At 50.8% G+C, this 23,113-nt stretch overlaps 2 protein-coding genes across 3 annotated transcripts; both read left to right on the top strand.

Annotated features, from left to right (window-relative positions):
- Window positions 1-3,538: 3,538 nt before the first annotated feature.
- Window positions 3,539-10,433, top strand: LOC311521299 (perilipin-3-like). Of its 2 annotated transcripts, none has more exons than XM_084629585.1 (8): window positions 3,539-3,638; window positions 5,511-5,581; window positions 6,232-6,427; window positions 7,139-7,221; window positions 7,327-7,597; window positions 8,283-8,473; window positions 9,488-9,610; window positions 9,710-10,433. In XM_084629585.1, exons 2-8 carry the CDS (start codon window positions 5,528-5,530, stop codon window positions 10,079-10,081), a joined length of 1,290 nt encoding a protein of 429 aa, XP_084485711.1. In that variant the 5' UTR covers window positions 3,539-3,638; window positions 5,511-5,527; the 3' UTR covers window positions 10,082-10,433. The 2 variants fall into 2 exon arrangements, with proteins under 2 accessions (XP_084485711.1, XP_084485712.1); XM_084629586.1 differs by having other exon boundaries at window positions 9,713-10,433.
- A 4,707-nt stretch (window positions 10,434-15,140) lies between these two features.
- Window positions 15,141-20,257, top strand: LOC311521403 (perilipin-3-like; the record flags this gene model as incomplete). Its single annotated transcript, XM_084629735.1, has 8 exons — window positions 15,141-15,201; window positions 16,210-16,280; window positions 16,916-17,111; window positions 17,815-17,897; window positions 17,997-18,282; window positions 18,997-19,187; window positions 19,402-19,524; window positions 19,620-20,257. 8 exons carry the CDS (start codon window positions 15,141-15,143, stop codon window positions 19,989-19,991), a joined length of 1,383 nt encoding a protein of 460 aa, XP_084485861.1. The 3' UTR covers window positions 19,992-20,257.
- Between the last annotated feature and the right edge of the window lie 2,856 nt (window positions 20,258-23,113).

Consider the following 23,113-nt stretch of genomic DNA (forward strand, 5'->3'; position numbering starts at 1 on the left):
GGCTCCAGAATGGCTGAGCTTGTCTCCTGGGTGAAGGCATCTCTTCAGGTGCCTCCATTTGACTCTCTCTTCCATTGAGACTTTTCTCATGTAGAAGGAGGCAACAGCCCATTGAGAGCACTCATCTGGCTTCCAGTGTGTAGTGAGGCAACAATACAGACTGTGAGACCAAGTAACAGAGGGAAGAGCCCAGTGTGTTACGGCACTATGGCCTTGAGAGGAAATGGGGTGTGTGGAGAGCTGAGAACCTACTATTGGTAATGAGCGAAGTTAAAAGGGTCACATACAGTGGTGGGAGACTGCCAGGCTTTGCCTCTAATCCAGTGTAAGAAGCTCAACAGGTTGGAAGTGTCCAGGAAAAGGGATGGTGAATTGTTAAATCCCAGTTGCCTGGAGTTGTCAAAACGCACCCCTGCGCGCACACACAGGGAGACTAGCCGCAAGAGAGAGCGCAGCAGACAGTCTTGCTGAAGCATGGACATCAGCCAGCCTGCGTCCTTCCTCCCTGCTGTTAGCCAAGCACCTGCCTAACCTTTCCTCCTGCCTAGTGTAAACCTAGCCAGGTCAATAACCGTACAGGCACATGGCTCAGGGTTGTGGGAGATCCATAATCAGACCAGTGCTGGGCTTGTAATGCATTTTCCTGAGAGCTTGTGTCTGTGCTTGAAGTCACAAGGGGGTAGTGTCATCTAGGCAGCTCCATCACTGTTCCTTAGTAGCTCAAGCCTGAGTTAGGATAGAAAGGTCTCTCAGGTTCAGCACTGTAACAGCACCATGAGCAGGAATGGCTGTGTTGCTCCCAGAGATGGAGACTAGTAACAAAGTGGTCATCTCATTGGAAAGGGCCTGCCTTGTTCTCCAATCGACTGAGGATACCAAGCTCTTCATAGAATATCAGGGTTGGAAGGGACCTCAGAAGGTCATCTAGTCCAACCCCCTGCTCAAAGAAGGACCAATCCCCAACTAAATCACCCTAGCCAGGGCTTTGAAGTTTTTAAGGTCAGGCTTGACAAAGGAAGGAGATTCCACCACCTCCCGAGGTAACCCATTCCAGTGCTTCACCACCCTCCGAGTGGAAAAAGTTTTTCCTAATATCCAACCTAAACCTCGCCCACTGCAGCTCGAGACCATTGATCCTTGTTTGTTCATCTGCTACCACTGAGAACAGTCTAGATCCATCCTTTTTGGAACCCCCTTTCAGGTAGTTGAAAGCTGCGATCAAATTCCACCCCCCCCCCCCCCGTTCTTCTCTTCTGCAGACTAAACAATTCCAGTTCCCCTAGCCACTCCTCATAAGTCATGTGTTCCCGTCCCCTAATCACTTTTGTTGCCCTGTGCTGGACGCTTTCCAATTTTTTCACCACCTCCTTGTAATGTGGGGACCAAAACTGGAGACACTACTCCAGATGAGGCCTCACCAATGTCGAATGGAGGGGGACGATCACATCCTTCGATCTGCTGGCAGTGCCTCTACTTATACAGCCCAAAATGCCATTGGCCTTCTTGGCAACAAGGGCACACTGTTGACTCCTATCCAGCTTCTTGTCCACTGTAACCCCTAGGTCCTTTTCTGCAGAAAAGTCAAACTCCCTAACTGACAGGGAGCAATTACTGAAGCTAGTCTGCCTGTGGAACTGGAGGTGTGTTTTAAACCCTGCTCTGTTATGGATTAAAAATGGCCCCTCCAGCAAACTCACAGGGAAGAGTGAGTAAAAGCAATAGCTAGGTGGAGCCCTGCTGGAGTGAGTAAAGGTCTTAGCCTCCTCCTTTTAGGGATATGGAAAAGTACAGACTGCAGGAGTACTGGTCAGCTAATCTGACTTCTGTTTCCAAGACCAGTGAAGCTCTTTGCTATTTAGTCCAAGTCTAATAAAATGTGTGAGGTCAATGAGTGGATTTCACATCAGCAGATATTTGCTTCAAACTTGGAAAGAAGCTGGATTTTCTTTACACCATGAAGAGCATTGCAGCCTACATTTCCCCAGCACAGCCCTTACAGCTAATTTTTCCATAGGGAAGGGGTGGTTCTAACACATCCTCAAGCCAGGGTCAGACGTAAGATACCACATCAAAAAAGTTGCTGGACCAATCTCAAGTTATACAAAGCAAATGCAGTAACTGACTAACCCACCAGATGCAGTATTTATGGCACAAGGAGCAGTGAGTTATTTCAGCAAACCCCAGCATGATTCACCCATGGGCTCAAGTGTTTAATCCAAAGGCCTGTTGGAGGATCCAAGGTGTGAGCATAGAGATCACACTTGCTACACTCCAATGGTCTGAATATTAGAAGGAGAAATGGGAAAAGGAAAGAGATGCTTCCTGCCCCCAGCTGGCTATCTTTCCAGGGCACTACCCCCTGCATAATTAGTGATTGTAGCTACCAGGTAGAAAGACTTGTAGTGTGTTCTGAACATGGTTGGGCTTGCTTTTTCTGCTGGCTGCCTGTGTGGGAGGGCTATGGATGGGAAGGTGGTTTCTAAGCCCTGAGCATGCAATGGTCTCTCTGTGCTGGTGTTACTTGCATCTGTGCAGAGCTCTCTGGAACTGAGCTACTCTTCCCAACTGCCTGTTGAAGTTACTGGAGGTCTGAGTAAATGCAGGGGCTGGTTTGTGCAGGGCTCATTGTAGAATCAGGACCTAACACTGCCCCACTCTAGCCTTTGCAACCGCTGAAGGTCGTGTGTCTGGATGGAGGCCCACTCACATCCCCCTGTGGGACAGACACATGAGTGTGAACATCTAGTGTCCTTGGCCCCCCCGCCTGGAGGCACACACAGCAGTTATGCTGAGAATCTGCAACAGTATGTTGCAGAGTCAGACTGCCTGAAACTAAGCAAGGCCAAACAGGGGGGATATGGAAGAACAATGCTGAATAAAGCAGCTTTATGTATAGTTTAACAAATGATACAGAGACTCAGGGAACTAGCTGGGAACTGGATTGGCTGGCTATATGGATACTTGGGGCAGCTTGCTATTGGATAAGTATGCTGGGAAAAAGGATGTATAAAAGCCTGTGTAACTTCCTCCTTTGTGTGCAGGATTTGAGATTGTATTCTCCCTGTACCTTTTTGCAGCTGCAAATAAACTTTTCTGCTTCTCCACCCCGTTGTGATTATTGGGTGTAGCACCCCGGGTAACGAACCAACTCAAGCTGTTGTTCAGCCTCTCGGCACTGGGTGCCGGCAACACCATCATTTCCCAAATGCTCCCCTGAGCCTGGGGTTCCACGTATTGAACTGACCCTTATATTGGAACTGCTAACTGCACTCAGTCTTTAACCCCTTATTGCCCAGGGTGGGGCAACCTAACTCACTTTGAGCAATCAGCACTCTCCTCTCTTAGATTGTTTTAGTGAGAAAAAACCTTCTACACTGAAAATGTTACCAGGGAAATGGAGCGTAAAAGCGCTCTTCAGAGAGACCAACGGGAGCCAAAACTGGCAACTCCGAAACCCTGTAACTTTTCAGAGGCTCACAGCCCTCCCGGGGTAAAGTTGGGAATGCAGCTGTGTGATTGGTCTCCTGAGCTGTCTGTCAAGTGTGTCCAGCCCCATGATGACATCATCACAGGAATATAATGGCTGAGACCTGGGGAAGGTCTGAGTATTGGTGAAAGATTAGGAGTGTTGAAGTTTGGTAAGATGTGTGGTTAAGCTCTGTACTATGTCTCTCGTTCTTTGGGTGTTTAGATGGGGGTTCTTTCTTACACAGATTGTGACCCAATGTCTTTCCTAGTGGCCAGTAATAGCTAGGATTGAATGATCAGAAGCTCTTAGCTACTTTCAGTACTTTCTAGCTGTACTTGTGTAAAGCATTTCTAGCTGAGTCTTCGGAGCAAACAGTCCAGGGAAGGTAACTGTCTGCCTTCCGGACTGGGAGGCCTGGATTAATGGTATGTTCTAGGAGATGGAGGCTTCCCTAGAGAAGAATAGACTATTTAACAAGGAGAACTAAATTAGAGCTTGGACTATGGGAAAACTCTCCACTCACCTCTCTACCTGAGCTAAGCTATGCTGCCCCCATTCTGGGATGGGGATTGGGACTGCTGGCTGTGGTCTGAATTCTGGTTTGTCCGAATGATCTGCAGGTGGAAACACTTGACTGAGGTGGCTGATTCAGCTGAGACTGGAGTGCTGGGTAACCAATATGTATCTGAAACAGATAATGCAGGAAACACTAAAAGAAAACAGGCCTGGTGCCTTCCCGAAAGGGAAATGCTTCCTGGCCCTAGCTTTCTAGTTAGTGGTCTCACTCTTGCCTCTAGGAGTGATGGTGTCAATTTACCTGAACTGGAATCTGTTTCTTTACCAGACCAGTCTTTAACTGACAATAGAAAATATTTGTATTTTTACCAGCTAAATCGGCTTTAAAATAACCAGCCTGCCATAGTGAGCATCTCCTAGATCATAGATCAGAAGGGACCGTTATGATCATCTCCTATGTAACTCAGAATCCGGGGAGACTTAAACACTACTCACTCTGGAGGTCCCTGAAGGCTCGCCAATGGTACCTTCTCAATTCAGTGTTCTGTGTGTGTAGTCAATGGCTACTACCTTCAGCAGGATAACTTCTGTCAGTGATTGTACTGGGGCTAATTCCATTTGTCCCAGAGTATAATCTGGGAAAAGACTAAGCTAGGAAGATGCCTCTGATGAGCTGTGCAGGTGTCCTGGTGCTCCCCTTGGGAGGTATTGTTGGGTCTTGAAGTCAGAGTAGAAGCTTTGGGAGTGTGTAAATGGGGTGTTACATCGGGTGGGATCTGAGTTGCTACAGAGAATTCTTTCCTGGTTATCTGGCTGGTGAATCTTGCCCGTATGCTCAGGGTTTAGCTGATTGCCATATTTGGGGTCAGGAAGGAATTTTCCTCTTGGGCAGATTGGAAAATGTCCTGCAGGTTTTACCCCTCTCTCTATAGCATGGGGCACGGGTCACTTGCTGGAGCATTCTCTGCTCCTTGAAGTCTTTAAACCACGATTTGAGGACTTCAGTAGCTCAGACATAAGTGAGAGGGTTTTTGCAGGAGTGGGTGGGTGAGATTCTGTGGCCTGCGTTGTGCAGGAGGTCAGATTAGATGACAATAATGGTCTCTTCTGACTATAATATCGATCTATCTATGTGTAACACCAACAGACCCTGGTCATCAGCAGGATCAAACCCAGGCCCTTTGGAGGCTCATGCATTTAGCTCCACTGCATGAGCTAAAAGCCATATGGCTCTTAGCTAAGACTGTAGAGTGGATGCGTTAATCTCTCTCTAACTGGTCCTGGTGCCACTAGAGGGGATAGAAGACAACACCCAGACGAACTGGCTATTTCTGTTTCTGGGCCTGCCTTACATGAAAGGTCTAAGGCCCTGGCCTGTTCTCTCTGTAGAGAGACTTCCTACAGGGGGACAACCTGGTCTGGCTCTTAGAGAAAACGGACCGGGAGCAGCTCTCCTGATGTTCCTACACAATACTGATTTTATTTCCTGCTGTAGCCACTCAATATTCCTTTTTGGGTCTTACAGGGACATCTCACTCCACCATGTCTGCTAAGGAAAATGAACCACAGGTGGAGACCCAGGCAGAGGAGCAACAGGTGGGTCCCTCCTGGGGAGGCAGGTGTGCTTGGCGGCTGGAAGGGCTGTTCTAGCTTGAATGTCTCCACTGCTGGAGACAGGGACTCGTAACCACAACACTAGCTAATGCTCCAAGTTCTAGTTCTCGGAGTGCCGTAGTCACTGCCCACAAGTGCCTCCTGAAGCCAGGAGGAGCACTGGGGACCCTTTGACTGCTGGCTGCACTGTAACACTGACAAATCCCGTTGACTAATGCCCAAAAAAGTTGACTAATGCAAAAAAGAGTGGGGCATTGTACCGTTTCCTGGACTGAGACATGGTTCCTGATCGGGAGAGACTGCACTGGGAAAGACAAAAGGTCTCTCCATTCCTGCTCTCGCTGACAGAACGAGACTGTGACACAGTTCTGTTTTGTTGGTGGGAGTGCCAAGGTGCAAATGGCATTCCTGAGATTGCTGAATATTGGCAGCTGTTCCAATGGGACCAGGCTTCTGGGTGTGTAACTAATGTCACAGGCAGGCCACTGAACCCCTGCTGACAGGGACAGGAGACTGCCTAGCTCTGAGGACAGTCTCCTACAGAATCGGCAGTTGCAAAGGGAAAGAGACAGGAGGGGCATCTTAAGAAGCCAGGAGCTCTTCCCCAGCTGACGACTCTTTCCCTCCCCCAGACTGCAGGGGACAGGGTGGCTGGCCTGCCCTTGGTCAGCTCTGCCTGTGAGATGGCCTCTGCCAGCTACGCTGCCACCAAAGAGACCCACCCAGGCATCAAAGGGGTCTGTGAGGTGGTAGAGACTGGGGAGAGGGCCATCACCTCTGCTGCTATCAACGGGGCACGGCCCATCCTGGCCCAGCTGGAGCCACAGCGTGAGTAAGGGAAGGGAGACAGGAACACTCCTGTATGTGTAGTGGGGGAGGTGGGTCTGGGGGCAGGCTCAGCCTACAGTGGCTCTAGGCCCACTACTGAACTCGGCCTCCAACTGGCCACAAACAGAATCCAGACTCCCTTCTCCTGCTCCTCTCAACTCAGCTAGCTCCTAGACATGATCTAGCCAAGGCATTGGCCTTGTGCGGAGCAGCTCTGACTGCTGCAGCAGCTGCTGTTAAGGATTCTTGCTCAGGTACCAGCGGTGAGCTGGACCAGCCTAGAGGCAAGCAGTGCCCAGGCAGAATCCCTGGTGTGCATGGCTGGCCCAGTACCACACAGCCACATGCACTGTGTATGGGACCTAATGCCATGGAGCAATACCTGCTAGAGGGCACAGGAAGCAGCTCCAATGCTAAAAGGATCTGAGCCCATGGCAGGCACTGGAGACCCCTGAAACCCTCTAGGAGAAGCTGGGGGTGGATGAACAGATGACTTGCAGCCGGATCTCCTGAGTGCTAAACCTGGCTCTGAAACAGACTGGCTCCATAGCCTTGGGCAACTTGCCCAACCCCTCTTCCTTGGCTTTCCCATCAGTAACCTGGGGACACTTGCTTAGGAACACCAGTCCTCCAATGTACACGGATTAGGAGCCCCACAAGATCTGTGCACATGAAGGAATTAAGTTAATGAGTTCTTTGGTTATGTTTCAGTTACAGCAGCCAATGAATATGCCTGTCGGGGTCTGGACAGACTGGAGGAGCAGCTGCCCATCCTGCAGCAGCCGATTGAGAAGGTAACCACACGAGTGTCACGGCTGGTCCTGGAGCAGGATGAGGCTGTAGGCCCTTCACTTCCGCTAGGTGTTCAGTGACCTCTCCTCTGACCCCTTTTCCTCTAGGTGGCTTTGGATGCCCAAGACCTGGTGGGTGCCAAGGATGCAGTCTGCAGCACGGTCACTGAGGCCAAGGATGCAGTGACCAGCAGGGTGAGTGTGGCCCAAGGGGCTGTCCAGGAGAGCGTGGAGGTGACCAAATCCACCGTGACCAGCAGCATGAGCACAGTGATGGGCTCCAGCATGGGGCAGATGGCTGCGAGTGTCATAGATGCAGCATTGGGGAAATCTGAGCAGCTGATGGACTACTACCTCCCCATGACAGAGGAGGAGCTCGGTAAGATCCCCTCTGCTGAATACAAACCAAGGTGACCCTGGTGTCTTCGGGCGTGGCTTGGACTCACAGTGCTCACAGCTGAGCTGCCAAAAGAGCCACCTCTCCTTTGGGCTGCCTTGCAACCTAGCTTGGCTACTAGCCCTCCATGCTGGGCCCTCGCTAGCCCTGTCCGATGGCTCTGACGCTCTCTGTGCTGCTACCCACTGCCTTACTGGTCGGTGCTGCAGGGCATCCAAAGGTGCCCTGGGAAAGATTGCATCGGTCACAAGCTCTGGGAGGACTGAACGCATTCCTGCCTTGTATCCTGGCCCTGACAACCAGTGGTACAAGTAGATTTTAATTCTTACCAGTACGGCAACTCATGGGACAGACCCAAAAGTGTGGGGGGGCACATCACTCCCCCCAAACGACCCCATCCTGCCTCGTGCGGGGAGGGCTCTACACACTCCAGACAGGAGATGCAACTATGTGGAAGGGCTTGTGGGGGGCCAGCTGGGGGTGGTACAGGCACACCGGAGGAGGTGCCAGCGTTCTGCTCCTTTCGCTGCTGCGGTTCCTGAGAGCCCTGCGGTTTTCAGTGGATACCGAACGTCATTCCAGCAACAAATGTATTAATGGCGCGGCGTACCTGACCTTACTGCCTGACTTGCACCACTGCTGCCAACTGACCCCTTCCCCCTTCCAGCTGAGCTTGCCACAACTCCCCTGGAGGGGTCTGGAGAGGCTCCCGCAGAGCAGCGGAGTTACTATGTGCGTCTGGGTTCCCTGTCGAGCACGCTGCGCCAGCGAGCCTACCAGCACGCCCTGGGCAAGATGAGACAAGCCAGGCAGCGCACCCTGGAGGCCCTCTCCCAGCTCCAGCAAATCATTGACCTGGTAGGAACACGACCCCTCTCCCTTGCCCTGTAGCTGCTGTGGGTCACGGTCTGTCATAAATATAAAGGGAAGTGTAAACCACTTTAAAATCCTTCCCGGTCAGAGGAAAAGTCCTCTCACCTGTAAAGGGTTAAGAAGCTAAAGGTAACCTTGCTGGCACCTGACCTAAATGACGAATGAGGAGACAAGATACTCTCAAAAGCTGGGAGGAGGGAGAAAACCAAGGGTCTGTGTCTGTCTATATGCTGCTTTTGCTGGGAACAGAACAGGAATGGAGTCTTAGAACGTTTAGTAAGTAGTCTAGCTAGGTATGTGTTAGATTATGATTTCTTTAAATGGCTAAGAAAAGATTTGTGCTGGCTACAAGGACTGTCCCAGTCTGTGTGTCTTTTTTGTAATTTAAGGTTTTGCCTAGAGGGATTCTCTGTTTTGAATCTAATTACCCTGTAAGGTATCTACCATCCTGATTTTACAGAGGTGATTCCTTTACTTCTATTAAAAGTCGTCTTGTAAGAAAACTGAATGCTTTTTCATTGTTCTAAGATCCAAGGGTTTGGGTCTGAGGTCACCTATGCAAATTGGTGAGGATTTTTACCAAACCTTCCCCACGAAGTGGGGTGCAAGGGTTGGGAGGGTTTTTGGGAGGAAAGACGTGTCCAAACTACGTTTCCCAGTAAACCCAGTTAGAGTTTGGTGGTGGCAGTAGAAATTCCAAGGGCAAAGGGTAAAATTAATTTGTACCTTGGGGAAGTTTTAACCTAAGCTGGTGAAAGTAAGCTTAGGAGGTTTTCATGCAGGTCCCCATATCTGTACCCTAGAGTTCAGAGTGGGGGAGGAACCTTGACTCTGTCTCTGCAGCCTCCCATGCTCAGTGCCATTGGCACTGTTTGTTCCTGGGCCCAGCTGTGTCGCTGCAGTAGTGCTGCCTGCCTGCTGCCCACACCTAGCTGTGGGAGAGCTTCCCTGGCCAGGCGCCTCCTGCTCTTCCCAGCTAACTGCCCTCTCCTCCTGCAGATCAGCCATGCCAAGCAGGCCGTAGATCAGAAGCTTCACAATGGCCAGGACCGTCTGTACCAGATGTGGCTCCAGTACTGCAGGGGGAAGTTGGAAGGGCAGGAGGATCCTGACTCCGCAAAGGTATTCTCCTCCTTCTCGCCCTCACAGCCTTGCTCCAGTGAACTCCCCCCATCTGCAGGGGAGACTTGCAGATACTCCAGTCTCTCTTTCTCCTTCCAGCAGGTTGAAGCTCAGGCTCTAGCCACATCCCAGACCCTCACCCAGCAACTGAAAACCACCTGCCTTACTCTCCTGGGCAGCATCCAGGGCCTTCCCAGCACTATCCAGGACAAGGCCCAGCAGGTCTCGAGCAGTATACAAGAGCTCCAGGCCTCCTTCTCCAGTGCCGGCTGTTTCCAGGATCTGTCCAGCAGTGCCCTGGCCCGGAGTCGGGAGATGGTGACCAAGGCCCAGGAGTCCCTGGATGAGCTGCTGGAATACGTGACGCAGAACATTCCCCTGGACTGGATCGTGGGACCCTTCACTCCTGCTGGAGACTCTCCACCGTGTCCTGTTGAGCTGGTGGAGGAAGGAAAGAAGGTGGAGGCCTGAAGGGTTCCCCCTGCTGCTGGAAGGAATCCAGCTGAATTGCCTGCATAGCTAGTGTGGGGTCTCCCTGCTGAGGCCACAGTTCTGCTTTGGCAGATGGTGGACTGAGGTCAGGTCTTCCTTCTGCAGAACCTGAATGGCCTTTCCCAGGCCCACTTCTCCAGAACCATGTATTACCAGTTACAGGGTGGCATCACTAGTCATGCAGGACTGCATCCCTTGCAGGGCTAGTCTGCTTCTCTCAGGACATACATACAGCTGTCTTCCTCTGTACATAGGAAGTGCTCCTGAGCTTGATCTTTTCCCTAGCTTTCTAATGTGTAAAACTAGGGTTTAATGTTACAATAAACCTCAACTGCATTCAAATTTCTGTCTGCTTAATGTGATTCCCTCCCTGGCTCATGCTCTGTAGAAACATATACTGTAGAGGTGACCCCATGCCCCTCTTCTTCACACACACAAACCCCCTCCACCCACTTTCTCTGGAAGGGCTCCAGAATGGCTGAGCTCATCTCCTGGGTGAAGGCATCTCTTCAGGTGCCTCCATTTGACACTCTTCCATTGAGACTTTTCTCATGTAGAAGGAGGCAACAGCCCATTGAGAACACTCATCTGGCTTCCAGTGTGTAGTGAGGCAACAATACAGACTGTGAGACCAAGTAACAGAGGGAAGAGCCCAGTGTGTTACAGCACTATGGCCTTGAGAGGAAATGGGGTGTGTGGAGAGCTGAGAACCTACTATTGGTAATGAGCGAAGTTAAAAGGGTCACATACAGTGGTGGGAGACTGCCAGACTTTGCCTCTAATCCAGTGTAAGAAGCTCAACAGGTTGGAAGTGTCCAGGAAAAGGGATGGTGAATTGTTAAATCCCAGTTGCCTGGAGTTGTCAAAACGCACCCCTGCGCGCACACACAGGGAGACTAGCTGCAAGAGAGAGCAGCAGCCAGTCTTGCTGAAGCATGGACATCAGCCAGCCTGCGTCCTTCCTCCCTGCTGTTAGCCAAGCACCTGCCTAACCTTTCCTACTTCCTAGTGTAAACCTAGCCAGGTCAATAACCGTACAGGCACATGGCTCAGGGTTGTGGGAGATCCATGATCAGACCAGTGCTGGGCTTGTAATGCATTTTCCTGAGAGCTTCTGTCTGTGCTTGAAGTCACAAGTAGGTAGTGTCATCTAGGCAGCTCCATCCCTGTTCCTTAGTAGCTCAAGCCTGAGTTAGGATAGAAAGGTCTCTCGGGTTCAGCACTGCAACAGCATCGTGAGCAGGAATGGCTGTGTTGCTCCCAGAGATGGAGACTAGTAACAAAGTGGTCATCTCATTGGAAAGGGCCTGCCTTGTTCTCCAATCGACTGAGGATACCAAGCTGTTCATAGAATATCAGGGTTGGAAGGGACCTCAGAAGGCCATTTAGTCCAACCCCCTGCTCAAAGCAGGACCAATCCCCAACTAAAGCATCCCAGCTAGGGCTTTGTCAAGCCTGACCTTAAAAACTTCAAAGGAAGGAGATTCCACCACCTCCCGTGGTAACCCATTCCAGTGCTTTACCACCCTCCGAGTGGAAAAAGTTTTTCCTAATATCCAACCTAAACCTCGCCCACTGCAGCTTGAGACCATTGATCCTTGTTTTGTCATCTGCTACCACTGAGAACAGTCTAGATCCATCCTTTTTGGAACCCCCTTTCAGGTAGTTGAAAGCTCCTCATAAGTCATGGTACAGTCCCCCTAATCGTTATCGTTGCCCTCTGCTGGACACTTTCCAATTTTTTCACATCCTTTTTGTAGTGTGGGGCCCAAAACTGGACATAGTAGTCCACATGAGGCCTCACCAATGTTAAATAGAGGGGAACAATCATGTCTGTCGATCTGCTGGCAATGTCCCTATTTACACAGCCCAAAATGCCATTGGCCATCTTGGAAACAAGGGCACACTGTTGTCTCATATCAAAGTCAGAAACTCCCTAACTGAGAGGCTAATTTGCCTGTGTAACTGGAGGTGTGTTACAAACCCTGCTGTGCTCTGGCTGAACAGAAGCCCCTCCAACGCTAGCTAGGTGGAGCCCTGCTGGCGTGAGTAAAGGTCCTAGCTGCCTCATTTTAGGGATGTGGAAGAGTAAATGCAGATTTCAGGACCGCTGGTCAGCTAATCTGTCTTCTGTGTTCAAGCCCAATGAAGCTCTTTCCTCTTTAGTCCAAGTTTAATAAAATGCATGAGGTCAATGAGTGGATTTCACATTAGCAAATATTCGCTTCAAACCTGGGTAGAGGTAGGAGCTGGATTTTCTTTACACCGTTGTCAAGGTTCCTCCCCCACTCTGAACTCGAGGGTACAGATGTGGGGACCTGCATGAAAACATCCTAAGCTTACTTTTACCAGCTGAGGTTAAAACTTCCCCAAGGTACAAATTAATTTTATCCTTTGTCCTTGGAATATCCACTGCCACCAGCAAACTCGAACTGGGTTTACTGGGAAATGTAGTTTGGACACGTCTTTCCCCCCAAAATCCTCCCAACCCTTGCACCCCACTTCCTGGGAAAGGTTTGGTAAAAATCCTCACCAATTTGCATAGGTGACTACAGACCCAAACCCTTGGATCTGAGAACAAGGAAAAAGCATTCAGTTTTCTTACAAGAAAACTTTTAATAGAAATAGGAGTAAAGGAATCACCTCTGTAAAATCAGGATCATAGATACCTTACAGGGTAATTAGATTCAAAACATAGAGAATCCCTCTAGGCAAAACCTTAAGTTACAAAAAAGACACACAGACAGAAATAGTCATTCAATTCAGCACAATTCTTTTCTCAGCCATTTAAAGAAATCATAATCTAACACATATCTAGCTAGATTACTTACTAAAAGTTCTAAGACTCCATTCCTGGTCTATCCCCGGCAAAAGCAGCAGCCCCAGACCCTTTGTTTCTCTCCCTCCTCCCAGCTTTTGAAAGTATCTTGTCTCCTCATTGGTCATTTTGGTCAGGTGCCAGCGAGGTTACCTTTAGCTTCTTAACCCTTTATTAGGTGAGAGGATTTTTCCTCTGGCCAGAAGGGGATTTTAAAGGGGTTTACCCTTCCCTTTATATTAAGACAACTGTGAAGAACATTGCAGCCTACATTTCCCAAGCACAGCCCCTACCGCTAATCTTTCCGTAGAGAAGGAGCGGTTCTAGCACATCCCCAAGCCAGGGTCAGACCTAAGAAACCCAACTGAAAATGTTGCTGGACCAGTTTGAAGCTATACAAAGAAAATGCAGTAACTGACTAACCCACCGCATGCAGAGTTTATGGCACAAGGAGCAGTGTGTTATTTCAGCAAACCCCAAACCAACGGGCTCGAGTGTTTAATACAAAGGCGTGTTGGAGGATCCAAGGTGTGAGCATAGAGATCACACCAGCTACACCCCAATGGTCTGAATATTAGAAGGAGGAATGGGAAAAGGAAAGAGATGCTTCCTGCCCCCGGCTGGCTTTTTCTCCTGGGTTGCACCCTCTGGATAATTAGTGATTGTAGCTGTAGATCCCAGGTAGGAAGACTTGTAGTGTGTTCTGAACGTGGTTGGGCTTGCTTCTTCTTCTGGCTACCTGTGTGGGAGGGCTATGGATGGGAAGGTGGTTTCTAAGCCCTGACCATGCAATGGTCTCTCTGTGCTAGGGATACTTGGACCTGTGCAGAGCTCTCTGGAACTCAGCTACTCTTCCCAACTGCCTGTTGAAGTTACTAGGGGTCTGAGTAAAGGCAGGGGCTGGTTTGTGCGGGGCTCATTGTAGAATCAGGGCCTAACACTGCCCCACTCTAGCCTTTGCAACCGCTGAAGGTCGTGTGTCTGGATGGAGGCCCACTCACATCCCCCTGTGGGACAGACACATGAGTGTGAACACCTAGGCTTGCTTTAAAAGAGGGAGGTGAGCACCTGCCTCAGCCCCAGGCCACTGTCACTCCCTGCTTTGATTTTACTCCCTGTGTGAAGGGCGATGGGGAGGTTATGGGAAGAAGTTATACATGCTGTGATCTGCTGTCACTCCAGCTGGGAAGGGCCCTGGCACTGGAGTAACTAGGCCAGGAATGACAATGGGGAGAGGGTAGAGCCGAGCATAGTGGCTATGACTGACTCTCCCCCAGCCCAAAGTTTTCCCTGAGCTTGTCTCCCCTCTTAGTCCTTCCCTGTGGCTGTGTCATCCCCATCATTTCCCAAATGCTCCCCTGAGCCTGGGGTTCCACGTATTGAACTGACCCTTATATTGGAACTGCTAACTGCACTCAGTCTTTAACCCCTTATTGCCCAGTGTGGGGCAACCTAACTCTCTTTGAGCAATCAGCACTCTCCTCTCTTAGATTGTTTTAGTGAGAAAAAACCTTCTACACTGAAAATGTTACCAGGGAAATGGAGCATAAAGGCACTCTTCAGAGAGACCAACGGGAGCCAAAACTGGCAACTCCGAAACCCTGTAACTTTTCAGAGGCTCACAGCCCTCACTGGGTAAAGTTGGGAATGCAGCTGTGTGATTGGTCTCCTGAGCTGTCTGTCAAGTGTGTCCAGCCCCATGATGACATCATCACAGGAATATAATGGCTGAGGGGGGTAGGTCCCACTACTGGCAAAGGATTAGTAGTGTGGAAGTTTGGTAAGATGTGTGGTTAACCTCTGTACTATGTTTCTGGTTCTTTGGGTGTTTAGATGGGGGCTCTTTCTTACACAGAGTGTTACCCAGTGTCTTGCCTGATGGCCAGTAGTGGCTAGGATTGAATGATCAGAAGCTCTTAACTACTTTCAGTACTTTGTAGTTGTACTTCTGTAAAGCATTTTGAGTTTAGTCTTCTGAGCAAACAGTCCAGGGAAGGTAACTGTCTGCCTTCCAGACTGGGAGGCCTGGAGTAATGGTATGTTCTAGGAGATGGAGGCTTCCCTAGAGGAGAATAGAATATTTAAGAAGGAGAACTAAATTAGAGCTTGGACTAGGGGAAAATCTCCCACTTACCTCTCTACCTGAGCAAAGCTATGCTGTTCCCACTCAGGGATGGGGATTGGGACTGCTGGCTGTGGTCTGAGTTCTGGCTTGTCCTAATGATCTGCAGGTGGAAACACTTGACTGAGGTGGCTGATTCAGCTGAGACTGGAGTGCTGGGTAACCAATATGTATCTGAAACAGATAATGCAGGAAACACTAAAGGAAAACAGGCCTGGTGCCTTCCCATAAGGGAAATGCTTCCTAGCCATAGCTTTCTAGTTAGTGGTCTCACTCTCGCCTCTAGGAGTTATGGTGTCAACTTACCTGAACTAGAATCTGTTTCTTTTCCAGACTAGTCTCTAACGGACAGTAGAAAATATTTGTATTTTTACCAGCTAAATTGGCTTTAAAATAACCAGCCTGCCATAGTGGGCATCTGCCTGCCATAGTGGGCATGTGGACTCATAGATATTAAGGTCAGAAGGCACCATTATGATCATCTCCTATGTAATTCAGTATCCAGGGAGACTCCTACACTACTCACTCAAGAGGTCCCTGAAGGCTCCCCAGTGGTACCTTCTCAATTCAGTGTTCTGTGTGTGTAGTCAATGGCTACTACCTTCAGCAGGATAACTTCTGTCAGTGATTGTACTCTGGGACGAATGGAATTAGCCCCGGTACTATCTGGGAAAAGACTAAAGTAGGAGGGTGCCTCTGATGAGCTGTGCAGGTGTCCTGGTGCTCCCCTTGGGAGGCATTGTTGGGTCTAAAAGTCTGAGGAGAAGCTTTGGGAGTGTGTAACGCCAAAAGACCCTGGTAATGGGCAGGATCAAACCTGGGACCTCTGGACCATAAGGCTCTTAGCTAAGACCGTAAGGCCGATAAATTAATCTCTGTCTCTCTAACTGGTCCTGGTGCCACGACATGGGACAGAAGAACACACCCACAAGATGTGTGGATTACAAGTGCATCCCTGGGCTTGAGGGACTGGCTGTATTTGAGCCTGCCTTAGATCAAAGGTTTAAGGCCCTGGCCTATTCTCTGTAGAGAGAGACTTACTGCAGGGGGACAACCTGGCCTGGCTCTTAGAGAAAACAGACCGGGAGCAGCTCTCTTGGTGTTCCTACACAATATTGATTTTATTTCCTGCTGTAGCCACTCAATATTCCTTTTTGGGTCTTGCAGGGAAATCTCACTCCACCATGTCTGCTAAGGAAAATGAACCACAGGTGGAGATCCAGGCAGAGGAGCAACAGGTGGGTCCCTCCTGGGGAGGCAGGTGTGCTTGGCAGCTGGAAGGGCTGTTCTAGCTTGAATGTCTCCACTGCTGGAGACAGGGACTCGTAACCACAACACTAGCTAAAGCTCCAAGTTCTAGTTCTCAGAGTGCCGTAGTCACTGCCCACAAGTGCCCCCTGATGCCAGGAGGAGCATCGGCACTGGTGACCCTCTGTATGCTGTCTCCACTCGAACACCGGCAAATCCCGCTGATTATAATGCCCAGTAGGGGCATTGTACCGGGTGCTAGAGCGAGACATGGTACCTGATCAGGAGAGACTGCACTTGGAAAGACAAAAGGTCTCTCCATTCCTGCTCTCACTGATGGAACAAGACCGTGACACAGTTCTGTTTTGTTGGTGGGTGTGCCAGGACGAAAGCAGCGTACCTGAGACCTTGCTGGATATAGGCAGCTGTTCTCATGGGACCAGGCTTCTGGGTGTGTAACTAATGTCACAGGCAGGCCACTGAACCCCTCCTGACAGGGACCAGAGACTGCCTAGCTCTGAGGACAGTCTCCTACAGAATCAGTAGTTGTGAGGGAAAGAGACAGGAGGGGCACCTTGAGAAGCCAGGAGCTCTTCCTCAGCTGACTCCTCTTTCCCTCCCTCAGACTGCAGGGCACAGGGTGGCTGGCCTGCCCTTGGTCAGCTCTGCCTGTGAGATGGCCTCTGCCAGCTACGCTGCCACCAAAGAGACCCACCCAGCTATCAAAGCGATATGTGAGGTGGCAGAGACTGGGGTGAGGACCATCACCTCTGCTGCCATCACCGGGGCACGGCCCATCCTGGACCAGCTGGAGCCACAGTGTGAGTAAGGGAAGGGAGACAGGAACGCTCTTGTGTGTGTTGCGGGGGAGGTGGGTCTGGGGACAGGCTCAGCCTACAGTGGCTCTAGGCCCACTACTGAACTCGGCCTCCAACTGGCCACAAACAGAATCCACAGACTCCTTTCTCCTGCTCCCTTGAACTCCTAAACGTGATCTGTCCAAGGCATTGGCCTTGTGTGGAGAGACTCTGAGGACTGCAGCAGCTGCTGTTGGGGACTCTTGCTCAGGTACTGGTGCTGAGCTGGGCCGGCCTAGAGGCAGGCAGTGCCCAGGCACAATCCCTGGTGTGCATAGCTGGCCCAGTACCACACAGCCACATGCACTGTGTATGGCACCTAATGCCATGGAGCAATACCTGCTAGAGGGCACAGGAAGCAGCTCCAATGCTGAAGGGATCTGAGCCCATTGTAGGTACTGGAAACTCCATCCACCCCCAGCTTCTCCAGAGGGTGTCAGAACAGATGACTGGCAGCCGGATCTCCTGAGTGCTAAACCTGGCTCTGAAACAGACTGGCTCCATAGCCTTGGGCAACTTGCCCAACCCCTCTTCCTTGGCTTTCCCATCACTAACCTGGGGACACTTGCTTCGGAACACCAGTCCTCCAATGTACACAGATTAGCAGCCCCACAAGATCTGTGCACATGAAGGAATTAAGGGAACAAGTTCTGTGGTTGTGTTTCAGTTGCAGCAGCCAATGAATATGCCTGTCGGAGTCTGGACAGACTAGAGGAGCAGCTGCCCATCCTGCAGCAGCCGATTGAGAAGGTAACCACACGAGTGTCACGGCTGGAGCAGGGTGAGGCTGTGGGCCCTTCACTTCCGCTAGGTGTTCAGTGACCTCTCTTCTGACCCCTTTTCCTCTAGGTGGCTTTGGATGCCCAAGACCTCGTGCGTGCCACAATGGTGGGTGTCAAGGATGCAGTCTGCAGCCCTGTCACTGAGGCCAAGGATGCAGTGACCAGCATGGTAGGCATGGCCCAAGGGGCTGTCCAGGAGAGCGTGGAGGTGACCAAATCTGCCATGACCAGCAGCATGAGCACAGTGATGGGCTCCCGCATGGGGCAGATGGCTGCAAGTGGCATAGACACAGCATTGGGGAAATCTGAGCAGCTGGTGGACTACTACCTCCCCATGACGGAGGAGGAGCTTGGTAAGATCCCCTTTGCTGAATACAAACCAATGTGACCCTGGTGTCTTCGGGCACGGCTTGGATTCACAGCTGTTCAGTGTTCACATCTGAGCTGCCAGAAGAGCCACCTCTCCTTCGGGCTAGCTTGCGACCTAGCTTGGCTCCTAGCCCTCCCTTAGTTGCTTCATGCTGGGCCCTCTGCTCGCCCTGTCTGATGCCTCTGATGCTGCTCCCTGTGCAGCTACCCGCTGCCTTACTGGTTGGTGCTGCAGGGCACCCAAACGTGCCCTGGGAAAGATTCCATTGGTCACAAGCTTTGGGAGGGCTGAACGCATCCCTGCCTTGTATCCTGGCCGTACCAACTAGTGGTACACGTAGGTTTTAATTCTTACCAGTACAGCGACTCATGGGAGGGACCCAAGAGTGGGGGGGGGGGAGCACATGACTCCCCCTAAACAAGCACACCCTGCCTTGTGCAGGGGGCTCTACAGACTCCAGACAGTAGATGCAACTACGTGGAAGGGCTGGTGGGGGCCAGCTGGGGGTGGTACAGACACCGGAGGAGGTGCCAGCGTTCTGCTCCTTTCACTGCTGCGGTTCCTGAGAGCCCTGCGGTTTTCAGTGGATACCGAACGTCATTCCAGTACGTCATCCCAGCAACAAATGTCTTAACGGCGCAGCGTACCTGACCTTACTGCCTGATTTGCAGCACTGCTGCCAACTGACCCCTTCCAGCTGAGCTTGCCACAACTCCCCTTGAGGGGCCTGGAGAGGCTCCCGCAGAGCAGCGGAGTTACTACGTGCGTCTGGGTTCCCTGTCGAGCACGCTGCGCCAGCGAGCCTACCAGCACGCCCTGGGCAAGATGAGACAAGCCAGGCAGTGCACCCTGGAGGCCCTCTCCCAGCTCCAGCAAATCATTGACCTGGTAGGAACACGACCCCTCTCCCCTGCCCTGTAGCTGCTGTGGGTAACGGTCTCTGCAGCCTTCCATGCTCAGTGCCATTGGCACTGTTTGTTCCTGGGCCCAGCTATGTCACTGCAGTAGTGCTGCCTGCCTGCTGCCCACACCTAGCTGTGGGAGAGCTTCCCTGGCAAGCCGCCTCCTGCTCTTCCCAGCTAACTGCCCTTTCCCCCTGCAGATCAGCCATGCCAAGCAGGCCGTAGATCAGAAGCTTCACAATGGCCAGGACCGTCTGTACCAGATGTGGATCCAGTGCTTAAGGGGGAAGTTGGAAGGGCAGGAGGATCCTGACTCCGCAAAGGTATTCTCCTCCTTCTCGCCCTCACAGCCTTGCTCCAGTGAACTCCCCTCATCTGCAGGGGAGACTTGCAGATACTCCAGTCTTTCTCCTTCCAGCAGGTTGAAGCTCAGGCTCTAGCCATGTCCCAGAGCCTCACCCAGCAACTGAAAACCACCTGCCTTACTCTCCTGGACAGCATCCAGGGCCTTCCCAGCACTATCCAGGACAAGGCCCAGCAGGTCTCGAGCAGTATACAAGAGCTCCAGGTGTCCTTCTCCAGTGCTGGCTGTTTCCAAGATCTGTCCAGCAGTGCCCTTGCCCGGAGTCAGGAGATGGTGACCAAGGCCCAGAAGTCCTTGGATGAGCTCCTGGAATGTGTGATGCAGAACATTCCCCTGGACTGGATCGTGGGACCCTTCACTCCCATGGGAGACTCCCCACAGTGTCCTAATGAGCTGGTGGAGGAAGGAAAGAAGGTGGAGGCCTGAAGGGTTCCCCCTGCTGCTGGAAGGAATCCAGCTGAATTGCCTGCATAGCTAGTATGGGGTCTCCTCGCTGAAGCCGTAGTCCTGCTTTGGCAGATGGTGGACTGCAGAAGGAAGAGCTGACCTCAGAATTACAGAACCTGAATGTCATTTCCCAGGCACGCTTCCCCAGAACCATGTATTACCAGTTACAGGGTGGCATCACTAGTCATGCAGGACTGCATCCCTTGCAGGGCTAGTCTGCTTCTCTCAGGACATACATACAGCTGTCTTCCTCTGTACACAGGAAGTGCAGGATACAACTAGGGTTTAATGTCACAATAAACTGCAACTGCATTCAAATTCCTGTCTGCTTAATGTGATTCACTCCCCGACTCGTGGTCTGTACAAACATTTACTGTACAGATGACCCCATCCCCCTCTTCTTCACACACACACACACACACACACACCCCTTGCACCTACTTTTTCTCTGGCAGGGCTCCAGAATGGCTGAGCTTGTCTCGTGGGTGAAGGCATCTCTTCAGGTGCCTCCATTTGACTCTCTTCCATTGAGACTTTTCTCATGTAGAAGGAGGCAACAGCCCATTGAGAGCACTCATCTGGCTTCCAGTGTGTAGTGAGGCAACAATACAGACTGTGAGACCAAGTAACAGAGGGAAGAGCCCAGTGTGTTACGGCACTATGGCCTTGAGAGGAAATGGGGTGTGTGGAGAGCTGAGAACCTACTATTGGTAATGAGCGAAGTTAAAAGGGTCACATACAGTGGTGGGAGACTGCCAGGCTTTGCCTCTAATCCAGTGTAAGAAGCTCAACAGGTTGGAAGTGTCCAGGAAAAGGGATGGTGAATTGTTAAATCCCAGTTACCTGGAGTTGTCAAAACGCACCCCTGCGCGCGCACACAGGGAGACTAGCTGCAAGAGAGAGAGCAGCAGCCAGTCTTGCTGAAGCATGGACATCAGCCAGCCTGCATCCTTCCTCCCTGCTGTTAGCCAAGCACCTGCCTAACCTTTCCTACTTCCTAGTGTAAACCTAGCCAGGTCAATAACCGTACAGGCACATGGCTCAGGGTTGTGGGAGATCCATAATCAGACCAGTGCTGGGCTTGTAATGCATTTTCCTGAGAGCTTCTGTCTGTGCTTGAAGTCACAAGCAGGTAGTGTCATCTAGGCAGCTCCATCACTGTTCCTTAGTAGCTCAAGCCTCAGTTAGGATAGAAAGGTCTCTTGGGTTCAGCACTGCAACAGCATCATGAGCAGGAATGGCTGTGTTGCTCCCAGAGATGGAGACTAGTAACAAAGTGGTCATCTCATTGGAAAGGGCCTGCCTTGTTCTCCAATCGACTGAGGATATCAAGCCGTTCATAGAATATCAGGGTTGGAAGGGACCTCAGAAGGCCATTTAGTCCAACCCCCTGCTCAAAGCAGGACCAATCCCCAACTAAAGCATCCCAGCCAGGGCTTTGTCAAGCCTGACCTTAAAAACTTCAAAGGAAGGAGATTCCACCACCTCCCGAGGTAACCCATTCCAGTGCTTCACTACCCCCCTCGTGGAAAAAGTTTTTTCTAATATCCAACCTAAACCTCACCCACTGCAGCTTGAGACCATTGATCCTTGTTTTGTCATCTGCTACCACTGAGAACAGTCTAGATCCATCATTTTTTGGAACCCCCTTTCAGGTAGTTGAAAGCTGCTATCAAATCCCCCCTCATTCTTCTCTTCCGCAGACTAAACAATTCCAGTTCCCCCAGCCCCTCCTCATAAGTCATGTGTTCCCATCCCCTTATCACTTTTGTTGCCGTGTGCTGGACGCTTTCCAATTTTTTCACCACCTCCTTGTAATGTGGGGACCAAAACTGGAGACACTACTCCAGATGAGGCCTCACCAATGTCAAATAGAGGGGGACGATCACATCCCTCGATCTGCTGGCAGTGCCCCTACTTATACAGCCCAAAATGCCATTGGCCGCCTTGGCAACAAGGGCACACTGTTGACTCCTATCCAGCTTCTTGTCCACTGTAACCCCTAGGTCCTTTTCTGCAGAAAAGTCAAACTCCCTAACTGACAGGGAGCAATTACTGAAGCTAATCTCCCTGTGGAACTGGAGGTGTGTTTTAAACCCTGCTCTGTTATGGATTAAAAATGGCCCCTCCAGCAAACTCACAGGGAAGAGTGAGTAAAAGCAATAGCTAGGTGGAGCCCTGCTGGAGTGAGTAAAGGTCTTAGCCCCCTCCTTTTAGGGATATGGAAGAGTAAGTACAGACTGCAGGAGTACTGGTCAGCTAATCTGACTTCTGTGTTCAAGCCCAGTGAAGCTCTTTCCTCTTTAGTCCAAGTCTAATAAAATGTGTGAGGTCAATGAGTGGATTTCACATCAGCAGATATTTGCTTCAAACTTGGAAAGAAGCTGGATTTTCTTTACACCATGAAGAGCATTGCAGCCTACATTTCCCCAGCACAGCCCTTACAGCTAATTTTTCCATAGGGAAGGGGTGGTTCTAACACATCCTCAAGCCAGGGTCAGACGTAAGATACCACATCAAAAAAGTTGCTGGACCAATCTTAAGTTATACAAAGCAAACGCAGTAACTGACTAACCCACCAGATACAGTATTTATGGCACAAGGAGCAGTGAGTTATTTCAGCAAACCCCAGCATGATTCACCCATGGGCTCAAGTGTTTAATCCAAAGGCCTGTTGGAGGATCCAAGGTGTGAGCATAGAGATCACACTTGCTACACTCCAATGGTCTGAATATTAGAAGGAGAAATTGGAAAAGGAAAGAGATGCTTCCTGCCCCCAGCTGGCTATCTTTCCAGGGCACTACTGCCTGCATAATTAGTGATTGTAGCTACCAGGTAGAAAGACTTGTAGTGTGTTCTGAACATGGTTGGGCTTGCTTTTTCTGCTGGCTGCATATGTGGGAGGGCTATGGATGGGAAGGTGGTTTCTAAGCCCTGAGCATGCAATGGTCTCTCTGTGCTAGGGATACTTGGACCTGTGCAGAGCTCTCTGGAACTCAGCTACTCTTCCCAACTGCCTGTTGGGCAGGGGCTGGTTTGTGCAGGGCTCATGGTAGAATCAGGGCCTAACACTGCCCCACTCTAGCCTTTGCAACCGCTGA

The sequence above is a fragment of the Lepidochelys olivacea genome (assembly GCF_965140295.1).
Source record: "Lepidochelys olivacea isolate rLepOli2 genome assembly, chromosome: 5".
Taxonomy (NCBI): Eukaryota; Metazoa; Chordata; order Testudines; family Cheloniidae; genus Lepidochelys; species Lepidochelys olivacea.